Source organism: Apostichopus japonicus, chromosome 15 (genome assembly GCF_037975245.1).
Source record: "Apostichopus japonicus isolate 1M-3 chromosome 15, ASM3797524v1, whole genome shotgun sequence".
Lineage (NCBI taxonomy): Eukaryota > Metazoa > Echinodermata > Holothuroidea > Aspidochirotida > Stichopodidae > Apostichopus > Apostichopus japonicus.
The window spans coordinates 4,523,356-4,550,893 of record NC_092575.1 but is presented as its reverse complement, the minus strand read 5'-3'; the positions used below and the strand labels follow the sequence as shown (position 1 = coordinate 4,550,893).

General features: G+C 37.3%; 1 protein-coding gene across 3 annotated transcripts in view; it reads left to right on the top strand.

Moving 5' to 3' along the window:
* LOC139981328 (SH2B adapter protein 1-like) overlaps positions 1-27,538 on the top strand; it is a 67,921-nt gene that overhangs the window by 31,195 nt on the left and 9,188 nt on the right. Inside the window, exons 4-7 of one of the 3 annotated variants that reach the window (XM_071993663.1) lie at positions 3,065-3,216; positions 17,396-17,451; positions 19,110-19,259; positions 24,944-25,161. In XM_071993663.1, the coding sequence (XP_071849764.1) occupies positions 3,065-3,216; positions 17,396-17,451; positions 19,110-19,259; positions 24,944-25,161 (576 nt within the window). Of the gene's footprint in view, positions 1-3,064; positions 3,217-17,395; positions 17,452-19,106; positions 19,260-24,943; positions 25,162-27,538 lie in introns of all 3 variants that reach the window. The other 2 variants (XM_071993662.1, XM_071993661.1) reach the window with 2 other exon arrangements.

Sequence of the window (27,538 nt, the reverse complement as noted above, 5' to 3'; positions counted from 1 at the left end):
CCCAGGACACACCATCTGCCACTGGGGTGGAGGGGGGGGTAGTGCCAAGATGATGAAGGTGGAAATTGGGGTCACAGATTAAAAAATTGATTGTATACCGCACAGTTATGAAGTTTTACTGTATATGTTGGATGTTTATGTATACATTCATACAGACTTTAAACTTATGCTGACAGCCTTCATGCTCTCTGTACTGTGGAGACATCTTTCAAATTGCTTTTGTCTTTTCTCTAGTCTTAATTATAGAAGAGCTCTGATAAACATTGCATGGTCGAGAAATTCATATAAATATGTAATTTTGGTTTTAATAAAGCAAAGGTTTGCTTTAATAATTCAAGGGGTTGCAATAAACTATATGTGGCCTCCCTGAGTATAAAAATCACCCAGTCAGAAACTTTTGCTGTCTGTTTTTATATTTTGTTCAATTTTGTTCATTTAATTCATGCACACTATTTATTGAAATGTGATTCCTCTAATCTAAGAGGGAGGGGGGATTTTCTCTTCCTACACTTTTAGTCTCAAAATAAAATTTATTTTATAGTAGGTTTTGGGGGCTCAGGGATATATGTTCAGCTTTTCAGTTGTTTTTAATTTGCTTGGTTGAGTTTTTTTTTTAAATTCAAACAGACCATAAGGTCAATAATATGAAAGGTGGCTGGAATGCAAAAGAATACAGCTGGGGAAAAAAATATTGAATGCAAGCTTCAACTGGTACTTGTAGCAAGCAACAGCCGATATGGTTTGTCATGGTTGGGGGGGGGAGTGAAGTGGCAGGGGGGGTTGGGAGTGGGAAGTTTCTTGCTGAATGAAAAACGGATACTTAACCAGTGATTGATGTTATTGATAGATATAAGAAGAGGTTACAGACTTTGGATTTTGTCCTGCGCTATTCTCAATAATGGTTTACATGGTAGATTGGAGATCTAGATAGAAAAATCTCACCACGGAATCATGTCAGAAACTTTCTGAATGTTGGACTTGGAAAGAAGAGGACAATGACCTGAAGAGGACAGGGGGGGTGGGGGAGACAGGGGGGGAAATTGGTACATTATGCAGTACTAGGTAACCATGGATGTTACCAAAATTCCATCCTGTACCCTCCCTCACCCCTCTAGAAGATGATGTGATCCATTGAAGAGATGACTCACTGATTTGAGGAATCCTGAAATGTTGAATAAGTACCAAATTGGAATATATTTCACAAAATTTCCTTGAATTTCTTGAGTAAAAAACAAGAAACAAAGTTACAAAAAAGAAATGAAGGAGGGTATTTATCTGTAGATAAAAGCGAGGAAAAGACGAGTTCGTCTCGCCACTTTATGGAATAGAATTTTGAAAATGGCCAAGTAGTAACTTGATCTGCCGAGGACTCTCAGTAGTGTTATAATTCTGAACTCTAACAGGGGTTCAAAATAAGGTTTGATCTTATCTAGAAATTGGCACGCGATTTACATTTTAGTATTTTTTGTCCCTTTTCTTTTGGTTTCGAGTGTTTTGTGAAAAGTATAACACAAAAATGAATGTGACTGTTGAAAGGGTTTTCTGGTAGGTACAAATAGTGAGATGAAAAATAGTTTTGCATTAATAAAAATTAATAAAATTGACATTTTGTGCTTTCAATTTCGTCATAATTTCACATTGATCACCGAAAAACATGTTCCACTGCAGGTCGTCCGTAAAATACTGTGATGCCGAATTTCGAGAAAATTTTAAAATAAATTTTGATTGACAGATTTCATAATTTTCAAAATCTCATTTAGCCATTGGCTCAAATCATGTCCAGTTCATTAGCCAGCGCATTCATTAATGATGCGTAACAGAATTTCTCAGCTTTTGCTTCAGTGGTATTATTTTTGTTTGAGTAGTCTTCGATGATATGCTAAGCCTTACAGACATGTGTTAAATACCACTTAAAGTTTTCTAAGGGCCAGGCCTAACGAAGGAAAATAATGTCGAGCTTCTCTGCTTGGGTAGTTTTTCCAGGACAGTCTCGTGATAAGCAGGCATGAGCTTTTTCCACGAATTTGCGGAATATCCGTGATTTCTTTTCTACCTCGGGGACAAAAACTATTATCCTAACACACTGTAGCATACTCAAACTGGAGCCTATACCGCAATTTTTGCAAAGTTCCGTGCTTTTTTTTTTACCCCAGGCTCATCCCTGGATAAGGTAATTGTCCCATATAATCAAAATCCCCAAAGCTTTATGCTAAGATGGGGGAGACAGGTATTTATAGAGCCAAGGAGTACAGTGACTATACAGAAAGAGGCTAGCCTCCATAGTGAAAAGATTGGCTCTTTTCTTTATTGATACTTCAAATTTGTTTGTGTGAAAGGCTCCTTACCTGTCTCCCCACAACCTCAGCACTCTTTGCCAAACTGTGTTTAGCATGATCTGGTAACCCTTTTAGCACCGTGCTATGACTGGTCACTGCAGGTCAGTGGCCCTCCTTCTCCTTCTACCACCCAAAGTGTGTGGAAGTGTATTTTTAATACGGGATCTTTTTTTCCCAGTCGAAGCGCTTGAATGTATAACCATTCGGATATTGTTTGGTACTCACCATTGTCATTCCACTAGTTTTCAAACTGTTTTACTCCAGCCCTTATAAGTATCCTGTGCATTTTGGGGCTTTTCCAGTGGATTTTGATCCCCAAGTGTCTGGTTATTTTAGCAGGGGTATGTGTAAGGATTGCAGGAATGTATATGCCACTACCTTCTATCGTCCTCTCATCATATTCTCGGTATGAAGTTTGGGATGTTACCCCCGAAATCCTAAAAGACAAGCAGAGAGTGTATGTTGTGGAAGTTTTGTGCAAGAATAATGAAACCGCAAATATATGTGATGAAAAAGTGTTCCCTTTTTCTTGAAACTTTAACTTCATTGACTTACCTGTCTCCTTACGTTAACCACACTATCACTCTGATACAGCCAAATTTGCTTTTAGTAGAGCTCTTAATTTCACTTCAGGTCCAGTTTTTCTTTGCGGATAATATTTCCGTCATCTTTTCTCTTTCGTTTTATTTATTGAGCTATCATTCTATGAAATGTTTCCTTTTCCCCAGGCCGACCAGAACCATGAGTTCATCATCGAAGCATCCAGCGAGCAAGACATGAACTCGTGGTTAACACACATTCAGAATTGTAGAAGACAAAGTCTCAGTCACTCAGGCAATACGTCACCCGTTCGCGAAGAACCGCCGGCAAATGTCTCGGGGTAAATCCCATTTTTTTACTTTCTACCTTTCATACTCGTCTTCAATCTTCATTTAGCAAAACTGGGATATTGTGTGGGTGGGGGTGGCGGTAGGGATGAGGGGGGGAGAGGTTGAGTAGATGGGAAAATGTTTATGTAGATAGGAGACAGGTTAGTATTGTCATATGTAAATACCCAAACTAGTCAGTTTGGCGCATTTTGGGACCAAAGTAAATTTTATCACAATGCTGTTGGTTAGATCAAATGAATCTATGGAAGGAATGGTTTCGTGAAAGAAGGTGCTTTGTAAATGCTGGATACAGGTGGAACAACTTGAATGGATCGCACATTTTGGATTCATGTGGATTGTTTTTGTTAAGTAGTTAGTACAGTTTCTAAGTGGCTAAATCCAACACCAGCATGAAAAAAAATGTTTCTGTTACCAAAACAGAATGTGATGGAAAGCATTAATCTTTTGAACATTTGAACTTACTTTGCTCCTTGCTTACCTGTCTCCTCGCAACCTCAGCACTATCGCTATAACGTGCCTAAAGCAAATTGGTATCCATTATTTAACACTGTGAACACCCTTTACAACCAGTCACTTCCGTTGGAAGCCCTTCCTCATGATACTCCCCAAAGTGCCTAGTTGTTGACTTGTTGTGGATTAGCAGTTTGATAACAGTTTTCGTTTTATTTTGTTTTATTTTCATTTAGTTGTGGACCTCATTATCTTTCGTTATATTTTTTACCAAGGGTTGAAATATCGTGACCTGCATTTGAGGTCCAACTTTGTCTTAAGTATTCCCCTTTTTCGATTGCATTGTTATAGAAAAACTTATTTTGATCGGTTTTTCTAAGCTGTTTGGGGAGGGGCAAGGGTAGGGGGAGGGAGGGGGGGTTCACAACTTTCTCTCAATCTTAAAGGGCAAAGATGATTGTTGGGCTTGTGTTTCCTTTTAAACACCATGGCAGTTACCCACAATGCATGTTGGTATAGGAAATAAAATTCCTAAAGAATGACTCTTGAGTTAGATGAGACTCACATCCTTACACTGCTTACCTGTCTCCATTCTACATCTGCACTCAAATCTACCTATAGCCTACAAAATGAGTCAGCAGTATATATGAAGTCATTTGATTGGTTTATCCTCAGCAAAGCATGTTTGCATTCTGCCTGTACAGGAAGATATAATATAATGCAGCGCTCATGTTCTTGTGGACATGGCAGTTTCCGGCATTATTTTTCTTAGAAAATAATTTTCAGAGTACACAAAAACTACTCAGATACTTCTTTGCATAATTTGTACAGTTCTACGCAATTATCATTTTAGCAACATGACACCACAGTTAGTTATTCCTGGATATCCCCAACATGTAGAAAATGTCTATAAAAGAGAAAAATAATAATGCTTAAAGAGAGAACAACGAACAATATGTTTGTGTGAACCAAATCTGTTAATTATTTCATAAAAAGATTTCAAACTCGGAATTTGTTATTTGGTTTATTCATATTTGTTTACTTGCATAGCATTTCGCAATGAGATACCACATTCATTATTCTATGTTCTGTTATAATGCATCCAATATATCAGGATCTATATCAATCAATCAATCAAATCAGAAAAGATTTATATTGAGCCAAATTCAACAACAGTTGTTTAAAGGCACTATAATCAACAAAGAAAGGAGTTGACTAATATCCTTTATCACACATTTCCTGACGGATTGTAGCTTAACATGCATTATCCTCCAGGGGTGTACATATATATATATATATATATATATATATATATATATATATATATAAAGAGCGAGATATTAAGGGGCATACATTACAGTACAGTACGTCCTTGAGCTGAATGCGTTTTCCTCCAGGGGCGTACTGTATATATAGAGCAAGAGAGAGATATGGAGGGGCGTACATTACAGTACAGTATGTCATTGAGCTTCAGTTGTTGTCAGACCGTCCTCGCTTAGATTCTTTGTGCACAATGAGAAATGTTCATCCAATCATAATTATTATGGTGTGTAGATTATATAAATTTACAGCGCGTACTCCCTCACCTCATATAACCTATGCATTACCGTATTAACCTCGCTCTAGCATCTGGCAATTGTCTGTATGTGAGTGTGGCCATCTCCCTTCCGTAATTGCCAGCCTTTTGCGCAAGTATTGCTCTTTCATTGCTCTTAATAAAGCTTAAGATTTCAATCACTTCGTATACTAATATCGTTGTTTTTGTAATTCTATTTCATCTGTTCAACGTCCTGCAAGTTTGAACTGCTTCTTGTCTAATAAAACATTTCTTTTTTCGTGATTTTCGAACGTTTCTTGTTTGCCATGTGAACGTTGTTCACGAAGCGTGGCTAGGCCCGCACTTTAGTGTAGCGTTGTCCTAGCGTTTGTTTACTTTCACGTACAGCAGTCGTGTGCGTTATCACACTTTTACAGTCAAGTAACTGCCTTGTTTATTCTTTCGTACTGCCTTTGCCACACCACACCACACAACACCATCCCTACCATACCACCCTACCACAACACCATACTACCCTACCACATCACACCACACCACACCATCACTACCAAACCACCCCTACTATACCACACCATCCCTACCAAACCACACCATGCTTGTCCCACCACCCTTGTCGCATAAGTCCATCCCCCCCATGCAACCATTCAAAATGACAACTGAGAATCTTTTCCCATTTGTCAGATACCGAAGCTGAAAAGTTCTGTGTAAAGCTTTAATGGAAACTGCCATCTTCAAATGGGTGGAACCTCCCAGGTCCTGATTGGGTGTTCCTCATATATTTGCCTCCTTCACATTCTTGTCAGCCTCACTCTGATGACCTTCCATGCCTAGAGCCAAATGTGGTTCAACCTTTTAACGCTGTACCCTCCACCCCCCCCCCCCCCCCGCACCTGGTGTTTTGATCTATTTGCAGGTTGACATGTATTTTCCTCATTCTATCAAACTCAGATTTAATTACAAGGAAGTTTCATTATTCTTGTGTATCTACTGTATGTTATTGGGAATCATATGACAATTTTTTTTTAAAGTTATTTTTTTGTGGTGTAGTACTAATACCAAAGTCCATTTCCTATTAGAGCACCAGAATTTATCAACCTCAGTTTCTAACTCTTTGATATGAGATAAATATAGTGTATAAATATATAAGTGTAGCTAAATATTGTTCAGATCAGGTTTCCTATCAGAGAGCCCCCCAAATTATCAACCTCTTACTTAAATACGACATTTACCCATCCATCCGCTAGTACAGTACTTCACGTTCAGGTTCAGGGAAAAACAAACAAACATGAATTATGTTTCAAATGGTCTCCAGAGTGTAAAAGATTGCTGCAGGCAATATTTAATGTTAGGGGGGGGGGGTTCTTATTCTGTTTGATCCTCTCTATTAGTGTCGATTCCTTTAGGAAATTACTGACAGAAGCGGTGTCAATCTTCTCGTTATAGATTAGGGTCGAAGATGGGACAGATTTAATAGTTTGATCACACTATTCCTGTGTTGTGCATTCATATTTCCCTCGGGCCAGCCTCTATCTAGCTTTTGTAATGGGGCATATTATCGAGGCTATAAGCTTTGTAATGCGTTTATATGGTGTACTGGGGGGGGGTATGTATGGTATTATATAATTGGCTATGTCTATTAAAATCTGTATCCTGCATAATTGGTATTGAGTTTCTTTGAACTTGTGTTTGCATGACACAGTTCTTCAGGGATTAAATCAGTCAATAATATTTGCCTCTCTCCCTTCTTTGTTTGCTGTAACTAATGCTTATACAGTAGGGTCAATGTTCCTATTGTTTTGTTGAACCATGGAGCTATAAACAGATAGCTCCATGGTTGAACTCATATTAAATTTGCATTGATAAAATAAGAAAAGAAAAAAAAATACTTTGACGATTATAATTCATTTATAACTTTTTCGGTTCATGACCTTAGCAACAAACATTTTAAATATATATATATGAAATAAAGTTGTTTGCTTATTAAATTAGCAATACCATATGATACATGGTATATTTGATGATTTGGGGGATTTTTCTTTTTATTGTAGGTTTGGGAAATTAATTTTTTGTTTTAGGATTGTTTGTGGGATGTTTTGCAATTTTTCATTGTAACATGCTCCTCAAAGCCACTGGTTGTGATTCAGAATTTCATACTTATTATTGCCTGATAGAGTCAAGTTTTATCGATGCAAATTTTAAGTCATTCTAGTCTTTCTTTTTGTCACAAAAGTAAGTAATTAGTTGGTATTTTTTCCATCAATAACTATTGATAAAATCAATTGAACAAGACAAACGGTATAGTCCCGAATCTTATACGTGGAACAGGCTAGGCTAGGTGTATCAAATAGAAGACTATGGTAGGTTAGGTGTGCATAACTGTATTTTGAAAAGTAATAATCTCTATCAAGATTTAAGCAGACAACCAACCAATGCTTAATGTAGCTTCTCTTGAAAAGGCATTTTAATTGTTAAAGATAGTAGGCTAGAAATGCAACCTGTTGCTTCAAACATTTCCACTTTTTGAAAAGCTGCATTCCATTTAAAACATATACAAAAGAATGCATATCATAATGGCCTGAATAAGAAGTTTTACTTTTGACAGGTTCCCTACAATCAAAGTATTATAATATGAGGTACTTCTTTTTTACAGGAATTATATAGCTCCTTTGGTGGAGAAAGAGCGAATTTAAAGAGTTGTTAATAAACATGTTATGACAGGTGTTTCAATTAAATGGAATGTATATATCAATACAGCTTTAAGGCACTTTTACCAGCACCACTGACCTTTAAAGGTCAAGTTCAGTATTGGTACCAAATTTAAATTTTTTTTAGAATGAAGGCTTCAAAACTTCTCTCCTGAAGGCTTTTTGGAATCATATCCAGCCAATGAGGATTCTATGGACAATTACATGTCTCAATCATGTGGATAACAACTGTAATAGCAGATTGACAGCAGAATGAGCAATGATTATGACTTTTACCAATATTAGTTATCCCTGAGACAACCTAATGTCGGTAAAATCTTCTGACAATGCCTGAATGTAAATCTTGATAACCTGTATTAATACAATAATCTTTTAACGGAAGGTTCCCTATGACAAGCTTTACCCTGTGTGCACAGTAGTCTGAGTGCGCTCTATATTGAAAACAAACAACAACTTCACTTCCTGTGTAAGAAAATATATATGAAACGGTGTTTATTTTAATGTCTATATGAGATGGTCTGTTAAAGTAATATGGAGGACTGAATCATACACACATACAATATATGTGTACATTCATCAGTGCCTATAGTATATTACATACATCTACATACATATACACATCTATATATAAACAAGATCGGCGTGTAGGCATGGAACTCGAGTTACAACATGCTGTAAGTTACTGTATAGGTATACTAAACATATTCATATATGCCCAAACTGTTGTAATACCAATATTAAATCCAGTAAACATATTAAACTGCTTCAAACATTGTCAACATGTACATTCTCCAAGCTTTTAAACTCCCTAAAGTTGTTTCTACACAACGGGATACTTTCCCTGCCTTTTTTTTCTGTATCTGGGTCTGTCTTCAGCACTTGACTGAATAAAAACCAGCTGAACTGTGAATGACCTCTGCAGGGCATATCAGAAGATGCGTTATCAGCATCCTCCAAAGATTTCTCGGTCACCCGTCTCTTGTTGTTTTCGTCCTAAATGCATTCGCGAGGATCCGTCTAAAAGTAGTTCTACGTATTTATCTAGAACAGATATACATCTGGGAGATGAACGCCCTCTGTGTTAGCCGTGAGGAATAAGTTTTTCCTCATCAATGCATTTCTGTTTGGATATAGTGTGTATCGTATGAAGTTTCTGTGAATTTCCTCAGGATTTCAGTAGACGACACTGTGAAGTACATGTTGTATACCTGAAGGCGAGGGTAGCCTACTGGTGGTTTCACTCGAAGAGCTTGTACGTGAACAGTCAATCAGCTGTTAGGGAACTCGGAATGTGTAGGATAACATTAAATATAATCTTTAGTTCAAAACAGAAGAAACGGTGAAGTAAGACGAGGTTTGCCAAATTATTTGAATTTAAACTAGTTTTTACTAGTTTTTCATGGTATTTGATGAATATAACACGCATCCACATGCATAAATACAAACTACTTTACACAACTAAGGAAAGAATGATTGGATGTATGTTGCCTTACATGTCATATTTACTTCGTTCTTCACTTACCTGTCTCCCCACAACCTTCGCACCCTCTATCTACCATGCCTGTAGAAAAACTGGTAACCTTTTAGCACCGTGCGCCCTCGATGACCGGTTGAGTTAAACCGGTAACTATGACCGGTAAGATTGACATGAAATACAATCTTAGTTCAAACAGAAAAACAGTGCAGTAAGACGAATTATTTGAATTTAAACTACAGTAGGTTGCTAGTTTTTCATGGCATTTGAGGAAATAACACACATCCACATGCATAAATACAAACTACTTTACACAACTAAGGAAAGAATGACTGGATGTATGTTGCCTAACATGTCATTTGTCTGATATCCTTTAGTAACAACAATAAGTAATGTAGCACTGACATTACCCCAAAATTTGCTTCAAATGGATTTGCCAAATATCGTCGTCATCTTCTACCCACCACACATGACCTACAACAAAAGCCTAATTTAGAGGAATTTACCACACCCACCTGCCTAAATACATCTCCTTTTCTGTATCACAAACTCTCTCCCCCTTCCTCCATCTCATATTCATCACTCATCCATGTTTTCCTCCCTTCCCTTCCCTTCCTGTCCCCATCCCCTTACCTAACCCCCACTCGCCCCATCTCCCAGAACTGATGAATGATTAGAAATCAAAACAAACAGATAATGTTTTGCCCTTTGATCTATTGTATCCAGTCCATCCCTACCTTTGATACTGTAAGTAACCAACAATTCTTGCTAGAAATATTCTAGTCTCTGTCAATTTTTATGATTATTTTGACATATTTCCCTAAACGGGACATTAAACACTTGTTAGGGGAAATATGTCAGACTTTTTTAACAACGTGATAAAACAAAGCCCAGACTAGATTTGCAAATGAGGAACACATGACTTCCTTGATTTAATTACATGTTTGTTGTGTCACATAGATATGTATCTATAAACATGCTCACTTTCCATTTAAGGAAGCTCGCAAGCTTCGAGCTACTCTTCAAATATCCAGGATTTCATCGATACGTACTGTACTACCGTGTCTTACTGCAGTTTTTACATACACACACATATATATATATATAAATGTATATAGTACTGTATAGGACAGGGCTTTAAAGATAGCGTGACTGATACAGTGTTGTCATGACGATTCCAACATCAGACAATACACACTCGACTGTTGTCAGGTCTTTACGCAACTTTTCCCTTTTCCTTGTCTTGTTCTTCCGCTTTCGGTTTTTTTCCTCGTGTAAATAAATACTTGAAATGTTTTCTGCACCCTTTAATTTATTACTTCTACTTGTACCGTAGCGGACATGCTACATCCATGTACATACATACTGTAGGCACACACTACGCTCATCTGTGTCTCTTTGCTCCAGGATTTATGTTAGATAGATAAACATGTCTCGTACTTCACGAGAATGGGATGCAGACTTCCATCGGTCGCTCGTGGGATTCTGCTGCCGCGGGAATATAAATTAATGAATTGCGCATATGCTAAATACCTGCGATACCTGATAGTTTAGTCATATATACGATGAAAACCCGTCAAATGGATCACAGCCGATGATGGGCGACATGTCGATCCGGCTGGTAATCAAATTATCTTTCGAGAAACTGGGACATCAATTTATAGTCTCTCATTCCTTTGTCTACACATAAAATTCAAAGATTAGTTAGTCAGTTTTATCCAAGGGGGGGGGTTGGGAGGTGGGGGGGAGAGGGATTGGGAAAATGTTTTAAGTGAATAGCAGAGCCCAAGATGAATTAGACTAAAAGAAAGTCATAATCGTTTTGCTTAACATTTATCGATCTCATGTTTGATTCTTCCAGAGGGTGGGCTTTTAAATTTAGAAGTAAATGTGAGTTCTTGTCCGATCGGTAGTTTTGAAAGTAACTCGATTGAACATCAACCCATCGAGATGAGGATTGGTTTGAACCGCAAACCCTCGAGAGGGTATAGCGATAGATTGAAATTAAAGCAGTAGGCGGACTTAAGTTTTAGGAGACATGGTTGTTACTGCCATTTCTTAGTGGGTCCTTTAGTCTTTCCTCATTTATCCAAGTAAAGTCTTCTTTACAGTAGATGTAAAAAATAGCATCTACCTCTTGAGACACAGAAAATATATATTGCCATTTAATACTGTGGTGTACATATTAATCATATGTAAACTAATGTCTTTCAATGGCTAAGCTCTCCAAAAATCCTTTCCTCTGATCTGAATTTAAAATAGAGCAGTTTAATCTCCCTTAAAATTTCCATTCCTAATATTCTTCTTCTTCCAAAGTGTGACAGTACTGTACCTGCATAACGAGGCATACTTAGTGCAAATTTAAACTTTCAAATGAACCTTGCAAATTGTTGGGATTAGGGATTAAGGGATAAGGCATTAGGCAATTAACTATTTACTAATTGGCAGATTAGAGGATGATGTCAATTATAAGTACGATACGGAATGTTCGTACTGCACTTGATTGTCCGTAGAAGCAAAAAACATCATCAGCAAAAAGGAGAAAAACAACAGATGGAAAAAAAAAATGGCGAATAAAAAAATTGAACTAAGGAAACAAAGAAGAAGAAGATGAAACAATGTAAGACAAATGAAACAAAGAAAATAACAACAACAAAGACCAAAACAAAAGAAGCAACAAAAGAAACAACAAAAGAAACAACAAAAAACACAACAAAAGAAACAACAAATGAAACACAACAAATAAAACACAACAAAAGAAACAAAAGAAAATGGTGAAGAAGCATGGGAAGTGCTTGTTAGAATAGTCTCCAGGTAAGGGAATGGCATGCTTTTGCAGTATACTTTATCATAACCGGTGCTGTGGCCGAGTGGATAAAGGCGGTGGCATTTGAAGCAATGAGGCTTAGCAATCGGGAGGTTTGGGGTTCGATTCCCGGCCGGTTCATAGTAAGGTGGGTTTTTCATCCAAGTGCAATCTACGGTTTTCCCATCTGAAATGACTTTCTAAAATTGAAAAGATTCCAAATTTGAGTTACAATGTTGAATTGGAAGCCACCCGACGTGTAAGTTGTAATCCATAAGCCCTTGCGGGTTTCTCCCACATTTGTGGTCGCTTAAAGCGTCGTAAAAATAACTGCTGATTATTATTATTATTATTATAACTGACTGTAATAGGACATATTGCAGTATACATACATGGTAACTGGTGTCAGCGGTCATTTACCTTTGTTGTACTAAATTTTCAAAGTGTACTGAAGTGTTACCCCTTACATTGAATAGGACAAAAAATGGCGTTAGTGTATAAATATACTGAATCAAATGAAAGAAAGCCAAAAAAAAAAAAAAAAAAGGTTGGCAGTAAACTTTATCGTTACTGACTGTAATATGATGACAAACTGTAGTATGCATGTATGGTGACTGTGTAGCGGTCATTTACCTTTGTTGTACTAAATTTTCAAAGTCTAATGTAGTGTTACCCTATAAATTGAAAAGGACAAAATATGGTATTAGTATATATATATATTTGTGAATCAAATGTCAGAAAAAAAAAATGGCATTAAACTTTATCGTAACTGACTGTAATATGACAAACTGTAGTATGCATGTATATATACATGGAAACTACTATGTAGCGGTCATTTACCTTTGTTATACTAAATTTCCATATTATACTGAAGTGTTAGCCCTTAAATTTAAAAAAGGGCATTAATATATATACTTGTGAATCAAATGTCTGAAAGGAAAAAAAAAAAAATGAAACTACAAAAAGCAAAAAACCAAAAACCAAAAAACCCCATGTATTTAAAGGGAAATAAAAGGAATATGATTTCTCGGAACTGCAAAGTGATATTTTGAACAAACTTTTCTCCCTTTTCAAATTAAACTTTGATCACCAATTTCTGGTTATTTAAAGATGTCAGTGTTTATTTACATATCTGTCTCGAATGATGCTGTGCATCGCCCAACGGGTGAGTTAATGCATTAATTATAACTTTAATGGGCCTCAGGTTAAACAAAGTTTTGAATTTTCAAATTGCTTTCCTCATTTTATAAGATTAAATGTAAATGATGGCTGTTTTAAGTATCAGTATCATTCGTGATATTAAACTGACGGAAAAGCAGAGAGAATATTCTCTGACGTTAACCTCAATCAGTTTCTCAGAATCTATTTGTTTTTCATTTATGAGAATAATTTCCTCCGATAACTTCCCTCAAAGGGGGTGGGGGGGTGGGGCATGTAGGAGTGATCTTTCATAAGTACTCGCTGGAAAAATATAATGTGTTTGTAGAAGGTTTCATTTCTGAAAACAATTTTTGTAGCTCGAGATAAACAGAGTGGGTCACTTTGCAAACCAACTTAGTCAGTGAAACCACAAAAGTTGGGGTCGACCACCAATTGCAAATGCAAGTGGGGATCATAAAGTTTGAAAGAGTAGGACCGTAAATTATTAAGGAGGGGGGGGGCGGGGAACCACGTATGCGGGTTGTATCATCCTCATAGTTTATATTGTCGATGTACTTGTACTAGGTGCTGCCTATCCTATTATAGGTTTACAAAATGAATATCTTTTAATCTTTTATTCCTTGCTGTTTAGTACCATATAATTCTAATAATATATGATAAAATTTAATCTAATATAATATGAATAATTATAGGGGAAAGCAAGGGAAATAAGGGAGGGAAATGGGAGTAAAACTATGCAGTCTTCACCACTGGCAATATCTGATATCACATTTGGAGTCAGGTCACACTTTGTCAAGTTGATTCTTTGTCTGTCCCATCCTCCCTACCCCCCCCCCCCCGCACTTCCTTGTATCACTCTTAAAATGTAACATACATTCGTACAGTACAATATCCACGTACACCTGTCTTCCACTCGGAAGGACCCCAAATTAAGGCACCCCCCTTACAGACATCTGTAAGTCCATCGGTGCGTAAGTAACACTTACCCGATGATGTGCGAGGCTCTCATAGGTAGTGACATACGAAAGAACCAAGAGGAAGCAAGAAGACTAAGGAGAGAATTAATGAAAAAAAAACCATCGCATATTTGCGGAACCCCACCGTATACCCTCACAACCAATCTGCTACTGAGAGGATCGTTAATGGAATGAAAAATCTCTCTCTCCAGTCATGATTTATCAAGTGCGGTGGAAAAAGAAAGTAAAAAAAGCCAAAAAAAAATAGTGAGCTTTTCTTGTAACTTATATTTGGGAGCTGCTGAGTGTCTTAAGGGGAGCATTATCTATGTACAGCGCATCTCCTCACGACGGTGCCGAAAAATGGCGCATCGATAGTCAAATTATTGAGGCTTTTATTTTGGGGCGAAATAGTCATTCACTGCACGGTTTGAATTTCTGTGGGGGGGATGAAGAAATGTGAAATGGTTTAGCAGCCATCACCGCTTTGCTTTTTGTCTTTGATCTGATTTTTTTTTCTTTTTCTACCTTACCAAATGAGTAACTTGATATTTCTCAAGCGGGTCTGTATTTGATCGAGTGTATGCAACATTGTGTTCATTTAATCCTTACACACAGACAGACTATATGTAGATAAAATAAGTTTCCAAATCGTTCACTTCCTCAATGCACGTGTCTGTATACATGTATAATCTCCTATTCTCATGTGACCACAGAATGTTCCGCATTAATGCACAAAATCACTGGTTTATTTTTGGGCTTTTTTTGTGTTTTGTGCATGTCATACAAAACTTTGACAATTGTCTCAAGCTAGACAGAAATTATAAGGAGTGTTACCATGGGAGATCAATCAGCTTTTAATACATACAGTATATATATATATATACTGTAAAAAGCGTTGTTGATCTTGAAGTATTTGTACTGGGTCTTGTAAATGCAAAAAAGCCCCTGCCCCCCCTCCCCCCAAGTAGAAAGTAAGAAGAATTTACTTTCTCCCTCCCCCAGGAAAAAAATACGACCTAAGTGTTGATATGTTATGGTATTCCCCTCCCTAAAGAAGAGGTAATTTGAATGCTACTAATGTCTTTATATAGCTATTCTGTTTCTCAAAGATGTTGATGTTTAAAATTTCTCTATCATATATAAAATAGTGGAATGTTCCTTTAAAGCTGAACTCATGAAGATGACGATGCTACCTACCTCATAGGCCCAAGCTAGGCCTTCAATGTTTTTACTCTTAATCCATGGTTTGGCAAAAGTCTAAAAATAATCAGCCAAGCAGTGTTTTTTTAAACTAAATTGCACAATAACAGAGCAATGGTGGATCACATGGATCAGCATTTGTCATCGACAAATTTGTAGTGCATTATAAACATGTTCTGAGGCTCTATTGAGTTTTGTTGCTCATCTGAGTGCTAGACTAAGTAGTCCAGCCACTTTTATTGATGAGCTGAGAAGTTGATAGGATCATTTCTCCAAAAATAGAAGTGGTTGCACAACCTGGACTTTGTAGCTCAGTGGGCTTTCTTTTGGGGGGGGGGCCTGCATTAAATCATTGCAGAGTCTGTTTGTCTGAACGGATGTGGGGAATAATTCTTATACATTCTTTTATAATTCCTTCAGTGTGATTTGTTTATTTTCTTAAACAACATTTAGAAGAAAAGGGTTAGTCCAGAGGAAAATTTAGATTTGGCGGTTGAAAGAGGATCATATTCCAAGCATCCCGGTGATATTTGCAACAATTCCTGTGTACCGTTGTGGAGATAACAACATTTGAAGTTGTGAAGTTATGTTGCAGAAGTGAACTTGAAGCAAACAGGTGTGATGTCATAGACATGCACTGACAAATTTAAATTTTCTTCAGACTTTGTTTAATACACTGCTGTCATTGGGTTATTGCTATAGTAACCTGTTCGATCCAAAGGTCAAAACAATAACGTGGGAAATGAGGTTAATAAAGCGGACATTTTGTTGTCGGTATGTAATGATGACATCACACCTGTTTGCTTCAAGTCTGCATACATATATGGTACATACCTCAAGGAATGACGCGTAGGAAGTTTAGATACAAATTTCACAGGGATGCTTTATAACGGGTTCCTCTTTCGTTAGTCCAGAAAGAATTGTGCTCTTGAACTTTCCTTTTAATGAATAAACTGTCTATGTTCTGTCTCCCATTCATCCCGGGCAGTCTTGTATTAATAGCTAACCATTTAAGACCATCATTACACTCCTATAAATCTGATTTGTGTGTCTGTACGAAATGAATAATTTGCTTTGAATAAACTGAAAAGGAAAAAGCGATTGTTTTCCTTTTAATTATGTATTGTCAGTCGTGGAGTAGTTTTATCAACTGAGGTATTCATGGATGGCTTAATAATTAGCTGATATTTATTACTTTATATGTGTTTTCTATTATGTTACAGAGCTTGAACCATGACCTTAATATCATATTCACAGTGTATCATTTGTAAAGCACACAAAAGGTGCCCAAGTTGCATTTAATGTAATGTTTACATCGTTCATTAAATTTACCTGACCAGACGGTGTAATATTCATGCACATAACTGGATTCAGGGGTACAAACACTGTTTTTGTACTTGTGGGAAGGGGGGGAGGGGAGGGAGGGGGACTGATATGATATGTCGTAGAGGGGAGGGTTGGATATACTCTGGTAAAATGCAGGTGGCTTAGATGTGAAGTGATGCTATATTTTGCCACTTTTTGAAAAAAATGTCGAAAAAGTTTTGACTGTTTTGGTTGTATTGCTCATGTAACATAAATGTACTATATACCAGGATTTTTTGCCAGTTTTTTTTTTTGGGGGGGGCGGGTGGTGGAGAGGGTGAGGCCTTCCATGCAAAAGCCCATCTCCCCACCATTCAGAGGTTACTGTATACATGGTTTTGTCCCTCACTGGATGAAGATACATACAGATTATGACGATATTTAACTCAGAGAGTTGGATCCTCCTGGAGCGATTAGTAGATGATTATGGTTTAGTCATTTTAGCAGTTTAATTTGAGTATTTTATTTCTTTTCTCTTTTTACTTTTACAGACGGCCATTACCAACAGCTCCTGTGAACGACCTATCGTCAGGGTTGGAGCAAGGAGGTAGAAAACTTGGATTTTGTGGATAATGAAAAAAAGATTTTTTTATTTTTTTAAATTAATGAGAGGACATTTCAGAAACTCATCACATAGCATGCAGGTTTGATACAGAACAAAGAGGTGGGGCATTTGGCACCGACACTGTACCAAATGGTAGCAAGGGATGTGGGTGGGGGAGCTTGGGGGGGATTGAATGTTAGGTAGGGACATGCAATCACCGAGTAGAGAGGTAAAGTGCTGTTGCTCTAAAATATCCAAACCCACAGGATTTTGAAGTTTATGTCATATTCTTGCAACCCTTCCCAAGAAACCGTGTTGAGATGCAAGTTTTCGTAAATTTGAAGTAATCCAAATTGTTGACATTAAAACTTGTTTGTATGAGGCTTTCATTTTACATATTTCTGACAACTGCAATCAAAAATGTTGAGGAGAGGACCCTCAAGTGTCATCAGAGGGGATTTCTAATCATTAAAAGTATAGTCCCAAGGCAAATTTGCGTTTTTTGACCGATGAAAAAAGAGGAGCACATTCTAAACATCCCGGCGAAATTTGCATCCTGATATTTCCTACAGGGCATTCTCGACATATTGATGATTGAGAATGTCACAATTTATACAGGAAGCGAAATTGAATGAGACTTTGCGTTGAGGGATATGCGAAAGTTACCAAAAAACCTGTTGTATTCAATATGTCAATGCATCCCAAGTTTGAAGAAGAAAATTGGAAGTACATTTTGAAGAAGAAAAACCAATAATGAAGTTCATTTCCTTTTAATGATTTTCTGATTAATGTTCATTAACTTGTTTCAAAATGAATTGTCCTTAACCTTTCTGCTTATTCAAAAATCTCTCATATCAAGTGTTTTCAATATTTTTTCTTTTTTTTACGCGGGATGTGAAAACTGTAGAGAGTGCTTTTATAGTGGTCGGTTATACTTGCCATAGGCAGGCAAGTAACCTTTGCAGTCAAGTTGGCGTCTGTGCGTGGGTGTGCGTGCGTGCGTGCGTGCGTGTGTTTGTTTGTATGTGAAAACCTAGCTTGTAAGCATGATATCTCATGATAGGAGACATCTGCAGTTCTCATATTTGGCATGGGGCTTCCCCATAATTAGCACAAGAACCCTATTGTTTTGGGTGGAAGTCAACGGTCAGTTTGGGTCAGCAGACGGGGAAAATGTGAAAATCTTAAAAAAGGTCAGAGGTCATTTAATGTCTCAAGGGTCAAAACTTTAAATACTTGTTAAACAAGATATCTCCAGATTGGAAGCTGTATTGGTTCTCATATTTTTCATGTGGCTTCCCTATAATGAGTGCAAGAACCTTATTGTTTTTGGTGGAGGTCAAAGGTCATTTGGAGTCGTCAAAGGTCACACTCTGTAAAGCCTTATAAACACAAACCTCGTAAATATGTCATCCCAAGATAGATAGATTGATTTTGTTACTCTCCATCTGCAGTATTAACTTCAGTCTGGGTTAATAGCTGGCAAACAACTCTTGTGCTATATTATGTGTTTAAAGGCGAGTAACTGCTATGGAGGGATTCCCTCTGGCTTTTGTATCACTTTTTATTTTTAAAAACTTTCTTATTTGTCTCTTCCATTATGATATTAAAAATATAGAGTATTTAGTTACCTTGTTTTTGTCTGCATCTTCTTCCAGTAGGTCAAGGTTCATCACAAGATAGCCTCAATGACAATCACCACGCAATCAACATGAGCATCCCATCCCACTACAGTAGTGCCGACGCCCCCGAAGCAACCCCCGGACCCACCGACCCCCCACCCCTGATACCAACCGATGATGGCCTACCTGGTAAGGAGAGAGAGGGATGTTGGCATGTCTTTTTCTGTAAAAGCATGAGTTTAGGGCACAAAATTAATTTTGACATGTTGTAGACTATTAGGAGGAGACACTGCTTAACATTCCAGGTTGCACTTCTGTACCACTTTAAATTTTTGAGGAATGACCCTTTAAATAGCTGACGTTCATTAATTAAAGTGACTGGACTATGTAGTCTAATACACAGGTCATTAGGTCAGTTCCTCAGACACTCACACAAAGCTCAATGGGACTTTTATGAACAAGTGGTGTCTAACATGATCCAGCTAGGGTGTGCTGTTGTATACATGAAATTGAAATAGAAAATAATTTGGTTGACTGATCACGATTTACCAAACAATTGATTGATATTAACTTTTAGGGCTGTACCGAAGAGCCACATCAGCACAACTTAGCCTTAAAGGAGCATGCCAGAGGTTTAAGGTCATTTAAAGTTGAATATCTCAAAAACAGGGCTAGAGCATAAGAACATTCCTTTGTCTTGGACTATATAAATAATCTTTTAGCACCTTTGAACGACTGTTGTTGGTATTTGGCGATATGTAAATGTTTTCAGATTGATCGATCAAGACTAATAAAAATCTGCCTTAAATTATCCTTTAAAGACTGTAACACCCCTTCAAGGTCACATAGACATTTCAGAAGAGAGAGACTTTCAGAAGGTCTATATATTTTCGTTCATTTTACCTTTCAAAAGTATCTTTGAATCATGTCTTGGCTGGCTTTAAATAGATAGGCAATTTTGGAATGAAATAATGGAAAAAACATTTTTTAATTTTTTTTTTAATAAACCTCAATGAATGTCAAGCCTAGTGTAGGGTACCTCATATTCTATGTCTAACCCCTCGTGGAAGACATCTCAAGCGGAAGAGGCAACCTCTTATTCGGGGAGCTTTACGACTCCCTGTCGGTCGTACAAGCACTAACCGATGTCCCCAGAGAATGCAATTTTCCGAGGAAGACACTCTAACAGAGAAGGGGTTCCAAAGATGCGTGGATTTTAAATTGGTCACAAAAAATTCTCAAATGACTCTTGTTTCACGACGAAATAGATTTGAAGATTGGAGAGGGAAAGTTTGTAAATTTGTTACCAAAAGAAAAAAAGAAAGAAAGGGAAAGGAAACGAGGGAAAAAATGTGGAGAAGAAGGAAGAAGTGAAAGAGATTATTATCTACTAGAAAGAGAGGCCTGGATAGATAAATGTATCACATTACCCTGTGGCAGGCACGCAGCGTTACAGAAAGCAAAACTTTTACACACACAGAAGGACCGACGGACGCAATACAGCGTTTGCCTACATATGACCAATCGTAATAAAACCCGAACACATATAATTAGTGAAAGTACTTAAAAGGTCTACCAACGCCTTTGAACAACACTGTCGTAATCACTCTGATACGCATGATAGAAATCATAAAAAATAGCTGCAAACCCATCAAAATCCATCAAAAATTGACCATTTTATAAGGAGCAGTCTCAGTTTTTCCACTTAATAAGAAACAAAAACCATGCCTTAACGAATTGTTTGAAGTATCTGGTCGCATTAAAACGATGAGTAGCATTTAAGTTATACAAAGCAGTGTGAAAGAGGACTCTTTTATTTATGGTTAATGCGTGGACTGAGTCAAACTATGAACTTAATGTAAAGGAGGCAGGCATTTTCGATCAGGAAAACCCAAACTCGAGCTAGAGACACATGAAGACCATCATTCTATTTATACCCCAAACCCTCGATCTTTTGGAGGTATCACTTCAGCATCCACTGTTGAGCAATGGAACCTTTATACATAGTCAGCCCTCATAGATTGTTAATGTCAATGTCTTTGTAGCTATGTTTTTTTCTTTGGCTCTCTCCACACGGACTGAATTTTACCCTATTACCCTAAAGCTACAAGTCAAAGTTGTTTCGACAAATTTAAAGTCTTCGCTGAATATATGATAGTTGATTCAAGCCACTTAAAGCTGTGGAACTGTAGTAGTTGGTTTTACAATTGTCGGCAGTGATATGATTACATGAGTTGGGATTTGGGGCAAGAGTTGGATAACTATTGGTTCAAGACAATCTGTGATGTACTTTAAATATAACATGACCGTAGTAGCATTTAAACTGTCAGTGTACAGTAACCATGACAACATCCCTGACAGTTAGATGTTGTACCACACTGCAACCATAACACAGTCTTATAGGGTAACCCACAATGTGACAATATGGTAACCACAACATTTAAATATCATGTAATCTGTATTCAACCACAGTGTAACCACATGGTTACTGTATTACAATAGCAGTACAACCACAATGTAACCAAGAGGTAACTACAATGTAACCGTAAGCTGTGACTACAGTGTAATCAATAGGGTAAACCAATACGTTAGCCACAGTGCAACCACAATATGACTGCAACATGACTGCACTGTAACCAGTAGTGTAGCCATGCATTCAAAGTAAACCAAAATGTAACCAGAAGGTGTGACCACAGTGTAAGTCGTAGTGTGACCATAATGTAACCATAGTGCAACCACCATGTAGCCCTATAATGTAACCATAAGGTGTGACCACAATGTAAGTCATAGTGTGACCACAATATAACCATAATGCAACCACAGTGTAGCTCTACAATGTAACCATAAGGTGTGACCATGGTCTAAGTAATGATAGTGTGGTTAATGTCTGTTCATTCATCCATGTGGTGCAACTGTCTGACCTACTGTAAGCTTAAAGGCATTGAAGAATTGCCCCAAACTGCGTGCTGCCCTCTGAAAAGTTAACTTTCTGTTGCTTGCAAGTGAAGTTTTCTTCTTGTCGCTACAAAATGCAGACATTCATGAAACATGATACCTTGTTATCTTTTATCCAGACCTGAGATGTCCATCGCTGCTATGTACACTGTGTTGTGGGTATTGACCGTAGCTGTATGTATTGATAGTACACTAGTGTCTACTTACTGACGGTAGCAAGCTGTGTGTGTATTTTCTGGGATCGATGGTGGTGTCTTACAATTCTGTTACACCTCATTCGAAAGTAGGTCAGATTACCGGCATCAGAGGTTTCTTTGTGCGCGAGTCTTCAATGCCTTTAACTGTGTATGTATTGTAAGTTTGAAAGCTCGCATCTTGCACAGGTCCACATGTAGGCTTGTACAGTTCCCACTGATCCTCTGAGATAGTGTTTAGTCGATTGTGTCTTATCCTATGTTGTGTAGTGTGACTGTGATAAGTAATCTTAAGGAATATAACTTCCTTTTGTCGTTAAATGTTTACGTTATATAATGCTACCTGGAAAAAAAAAACGTAGCCTGTATAAATATTGGTATTATGTGAATATTAAAAATTATGTTTCACTTTCACGTTTACTTAATGTGTGTCTTAATATGATTCTGGTATATATTATGTGTGCCATATTTTTTTTTCTTTGCATTCTCAGCTGTAAAGAATGGCTGTTTTATGATTTTTTATTGCATCGATAAGTAAATTGAGAAATATTTCAAAATGGCATTGAGCAATTAATTGCCCAATGCTTTCTTTTAATCTCACAAGTTAATATAATAATGATGCTGCTTTCCCTTTCAGCTGTCGTTATTGAGTTTAGTTCCTTCACTTTTGAGATAAATATATGAAAGTGATTATGTTTAATTTGTTATTTTGGGGTTATCAAGTGGTCAAGTGGCCATTAAAAAGCACTAGAAACAGTTGCTTTCAGTATTGTTGGATGGAAGCATTAAAGACATATTTATCTGGCACCTCCCCCCCCCACCGCACATTTCTCAGGAAGCGTTTTCTTTTTAGAAAATAGGTTTCGAGCAGTACTCTGCCCCTCCTAGAAAATGAAGTCTAGCTATGCCCCTGAGCAAACAGTCTGTTATCATGGACTTCCAGCCAAAAGTGGGTTGTGAAAAATTTCCAGAAATCTGAACATTTATTTAGTTTTTGGAGCTTGCCGATGTAGGCTGATCAGAGTTTTGCATATGTACATATTCATATATATATACATATTCATAAACATATATATATATATATATATATAGATATATATATTAGTCCATAGTTCGAGCCAGCCTTTCATGCATGTGCCAGCCTTTCATGCATTATTCTGAGCATGGGTGGAGCTTGCCTATGTAGGCTGACCAGAGTTTTGTATATACATATTCATATATATATATGTTAGTCCATAGTCCGAGCCAGCTTTCATGCATTATTCTGAGCATGGGTGGGAATCTGGTGGGTCGTGTCTACTCGAGTACCTATTGGAATATCGTGTTTCTTGGGCTTAATACTTTGTCGACTGTTGATCTAGTATATGATGATGTTAGGTAAGACAGCTATAGCCTGATAAGTAACCTTTCAATACATTGTCTCAGTACGCTGCTCAATTATGTATTAGGACAGAAGTATTTTGGGTGAAAATAGGCACTTTTACTTTTACTTTCATTTCACATTTAATAACTCTGAGGTGAACCTTAAATGGGGACAAAAAACCATCTTCTTTGGCTTTACCCTGTATATTACAGGGATCTTTGTGAGCTTTAGGAGAACTTAACCCTAAAACGGAGATATCCTAGTTTTAAATTTTGGGTCTTAAATGCTGTCATTTTGTAAATCTCTGTGATATATCACAATGTCCCCAGGAGCTGTATGTAATCTTATACGTTCCATTTTTTCTTTTTCGATTTCGCATGTTTAGAATTTTAAACATTGTTGATGCTGAAAACCAATGCTGCCATTAATAGAAGGTCATGTTTATAAAGAGGGTTCAATATTTTTGGATTCAGCATTTGGCAAAAAAAAATACCAATACCAAAAATAGACATTGTAAATAAATAAAGGATAGCTTTAATAGACAATTTACAGCAGCTGAGGCTTGTTGATGACGTCATTCTTAGACTTGATCAAGCCTTTGCAATTGTGTGTGAAGGGAACATGAACATGTTATATCTCCCACTGGGGAGTAAAAGCTCTTTGTTTCTTAATAGCTGGTTTGCATAAGGTGTTCATGACATTTTGTCTCTATGCCAAAGACCAATACAGGTGATTGGATTTGAGGAGTCTCCTTGAAACCTGCTACCTGTGACCATTTTTGTATGAACGCCATCTCGCTGTGTCGAAGCGAAGTGGAAAAATGGATACTCGAGGAATTGTTTTATCCGTTACGGCATAACAAAATGTCATACGAATGAGTCGGATTGCTATATACAAGTTGAAAGGTGTACTTCAGCTTTCATATTCAGTAACCATGGCGATCCACACGAGATCAAAATCAGATAGCCTTATGAACTGCCACAGAAAACAATTGAAATATTGCGTACAATTTATTTCCCCGGGATAGACTGTAAAATAATGTTGGTTTGCTCGGTAGGTGTTGTACCTGGTCGCTATCAGGAGTCTAAGATGTGTAAAGTTTAATCGATATTCGGTTGATGTCGGAATATTAAATCAAACAAACCAATATTTGCCGTTCAACAAGGTCCTAAGAAGAGTTCATACAGTGTAACTGATTAGATTAATTTTTTGTCACTTCGATAGCTCGACGGGTATTAAAATGGTGAAAAGCAAACATTTTCTGTTTTGATGGTGTACATAAAAATTGTGTGTTTTGTATGTTGTAACCTTGACGATGCAAACTGGTATTACTCTCTCTCTCTCTCTATCTCTCTCCATAGAAGACTCGGACTTCAACGAAGGCGGAACGAACACGAATTCATCAGACCACCCGTTGGCCGACTACCCGTGGTTCCACGAGAGTTTGACGAGAGTGCATGCGGCACAGCTGGTGCTACAGGGCGGGGGTGCCGACCGTCATGGGGTATTCTTGGTCAGACCGAGCGAAACCAGAAAAGGGGAGTGTGTCCTTACGTTCAATTTCCATGGAAGACCAAAGGTGAGCAGATCTGTATAAACAGTACCCACTAAAAAGCACACTAAACAGTAAACTGTATACAATACCCACTAAACAGTACACTAAATAGTACCCCAAATAGTACACTAAACAGTAAACACTAAACAGTACCCACTAAACAGTAAACACTAAACACTAAACAGTATACTAAACAGTAACACTAAACAGTAACACTAAACAGTAACAGTAAACACTAAACAGTAAACACTAAACAGTAAACACTAAACAGTAAACACTAAACAGTAAACACTAAACAGTATACTAAACAGTATACTAAACAGTAACACTAAACAGTAACACTAAACGGTACCCACTAAACAGTAAACACTAAACCGTACCCACTAAACAGTATACTAAACACTAAACAGTGCCCACAGAAGTAAACAGTATCTCCCTACAGGAAGCAGTCTTCTTGTACAATATGCCTGTGTCCTCCTTTAGATTACCTCTGTGGGAAATCTTTGATTGTTAGCCAAAAAGACACGTTGAACTGGTTTCCATGATGTTTTTTGAATCGATGTGTCAAAACGATGGAGATAACGTATGAAAAGCGTTGTTGAACCAATTGAGGTGCTATTCGAGTATTGAAGTTTGCAAAATAATGTCGAAAATTGCAAACACGAAAGCAATTTGAAACTGAAAGCTTGCGGTACTTGGCAATTTAGATTTTGCTTCGACATCCGTAAGGCTTTAGAAGGTCTGAAGAATTGAAAGTAAAAACAAGTTGTTGTACTGCTGTGCTGAGAATTGATTCTAGGTGACATTTTAATGGGGCTCTCTGTGCTTCAAGAAATCTGTAGTTATCTAACTCCAACTTAACCAACGAGTGGGTAGGGAGGATGAGGGAAGGGGAGGGGGGGTGGTTGTCTCAATTTCATGAAATTTGTAGTCATCCTTTTCTAACCTAGCCAAATGGTGGGTGGGTGGAATATTTCTGCTGCATTTGAGAAGTGAATGCTTCTTGTTGGGTAAATGTAGCATAGTGCAGAAGGAAAACTGATAAAGTTGATCATCTGCACAGAACCTATGTTCGCAACTGCCACTTGACCTAATTACCAGCCAGGCAGTTGACCTAATAACTGGGTATAGGTTATTCTTATAAAGTAACTGGATGTGTTTGCAGTGTATCTTCTTATTCTGTCAGAAATGTCGTCTGTATCGGGTACAGACTTCATAAATATGTTTGTGTCAGCTTTTTCAAAATCAGAGTTTAGTGAGTCAAGTCATGACTTGTTACAACACTCAAGTCATGACTTGTCACAACTCTCAAGTCATGACTTGTTACAACACTCAAGTCATGACTTGTCACGCACTCACGACTTGTTACAACCTCAAGTCATGACTTGTTACAACACTCAAGTCATGACTTGTTACAAAACTGTATGACTTTAACAGCTGATGCTTTAAAAATTTTAGCAAATTGATTTTAGTTTCCTTTCAATGTGAAGATGAACACTTAGTTCAAGACTTACCACAGTTTTCATAGCAGATGTAGCAAACCTCTAACCTAATTTGCATATAAGAATTGGGACTAAGGCACCATGTCAAGCAGAAAAGCTTAGAGCATCAAAACATATAGAGATACTCTCTACAGACCAGCTGTGCCTATTGTGTGGAACTACGGAGCACAAGAGAGAATTATGTCTTTCGCAGATTGGCGATGTCAACTTTGCAAACTACTTTTGATAGGTCTGCCTCAGGTCATTTAGTGTGATTTAATAAAATGAGACATAAATCCCAGTTAATATTTAGTGGCAAAGGCACTTTCATCACCAAACAAGATGTTTCGTCAGCTTTAATTGCGACAGGTTAGGCAGGAAGGAGAGAGCAATTGGTTAAGACTGGGATCTGAGTTTAAGATGCTAAGAATCATGGGTAAACAGTATCACCCAACACAAAAAAACTCTCCATTTGAATTTTTCAGAAATGTTCCAGAGGTTTCAAAATTTAAAGCAAATTTTGATGATACATATTAACATTGTTTATTAAAATTGACCATTTTTGTAAGGCTACCAAAATGTATCCAAAGAAGTAGTTTTACATCCCAAATTTGTTTTGTCTTATAAAATTGCCCTTTAAACTAAAATCAAGTACACGATTGTAAAAGGTTGTTTTTTACATTCAGTCGTTAAGAAATTTATGCAGGTAAAATTTCCTTGTCATTGGAAGTGAGCAAAAGAACTCCAAAGTTTGATTTTTACAAAAATTGTATATTTCCATAAAAGCTTGTGAAATGAATCACATAGCTCCAATTGTTAATAACTGAAATAGTTTGTTCTATTGCTGAGATACAAAATATTTACAAGTCTATCTTGTCTATCTTATTATGGATATGTGCATTGTCCAATATTAAATATGT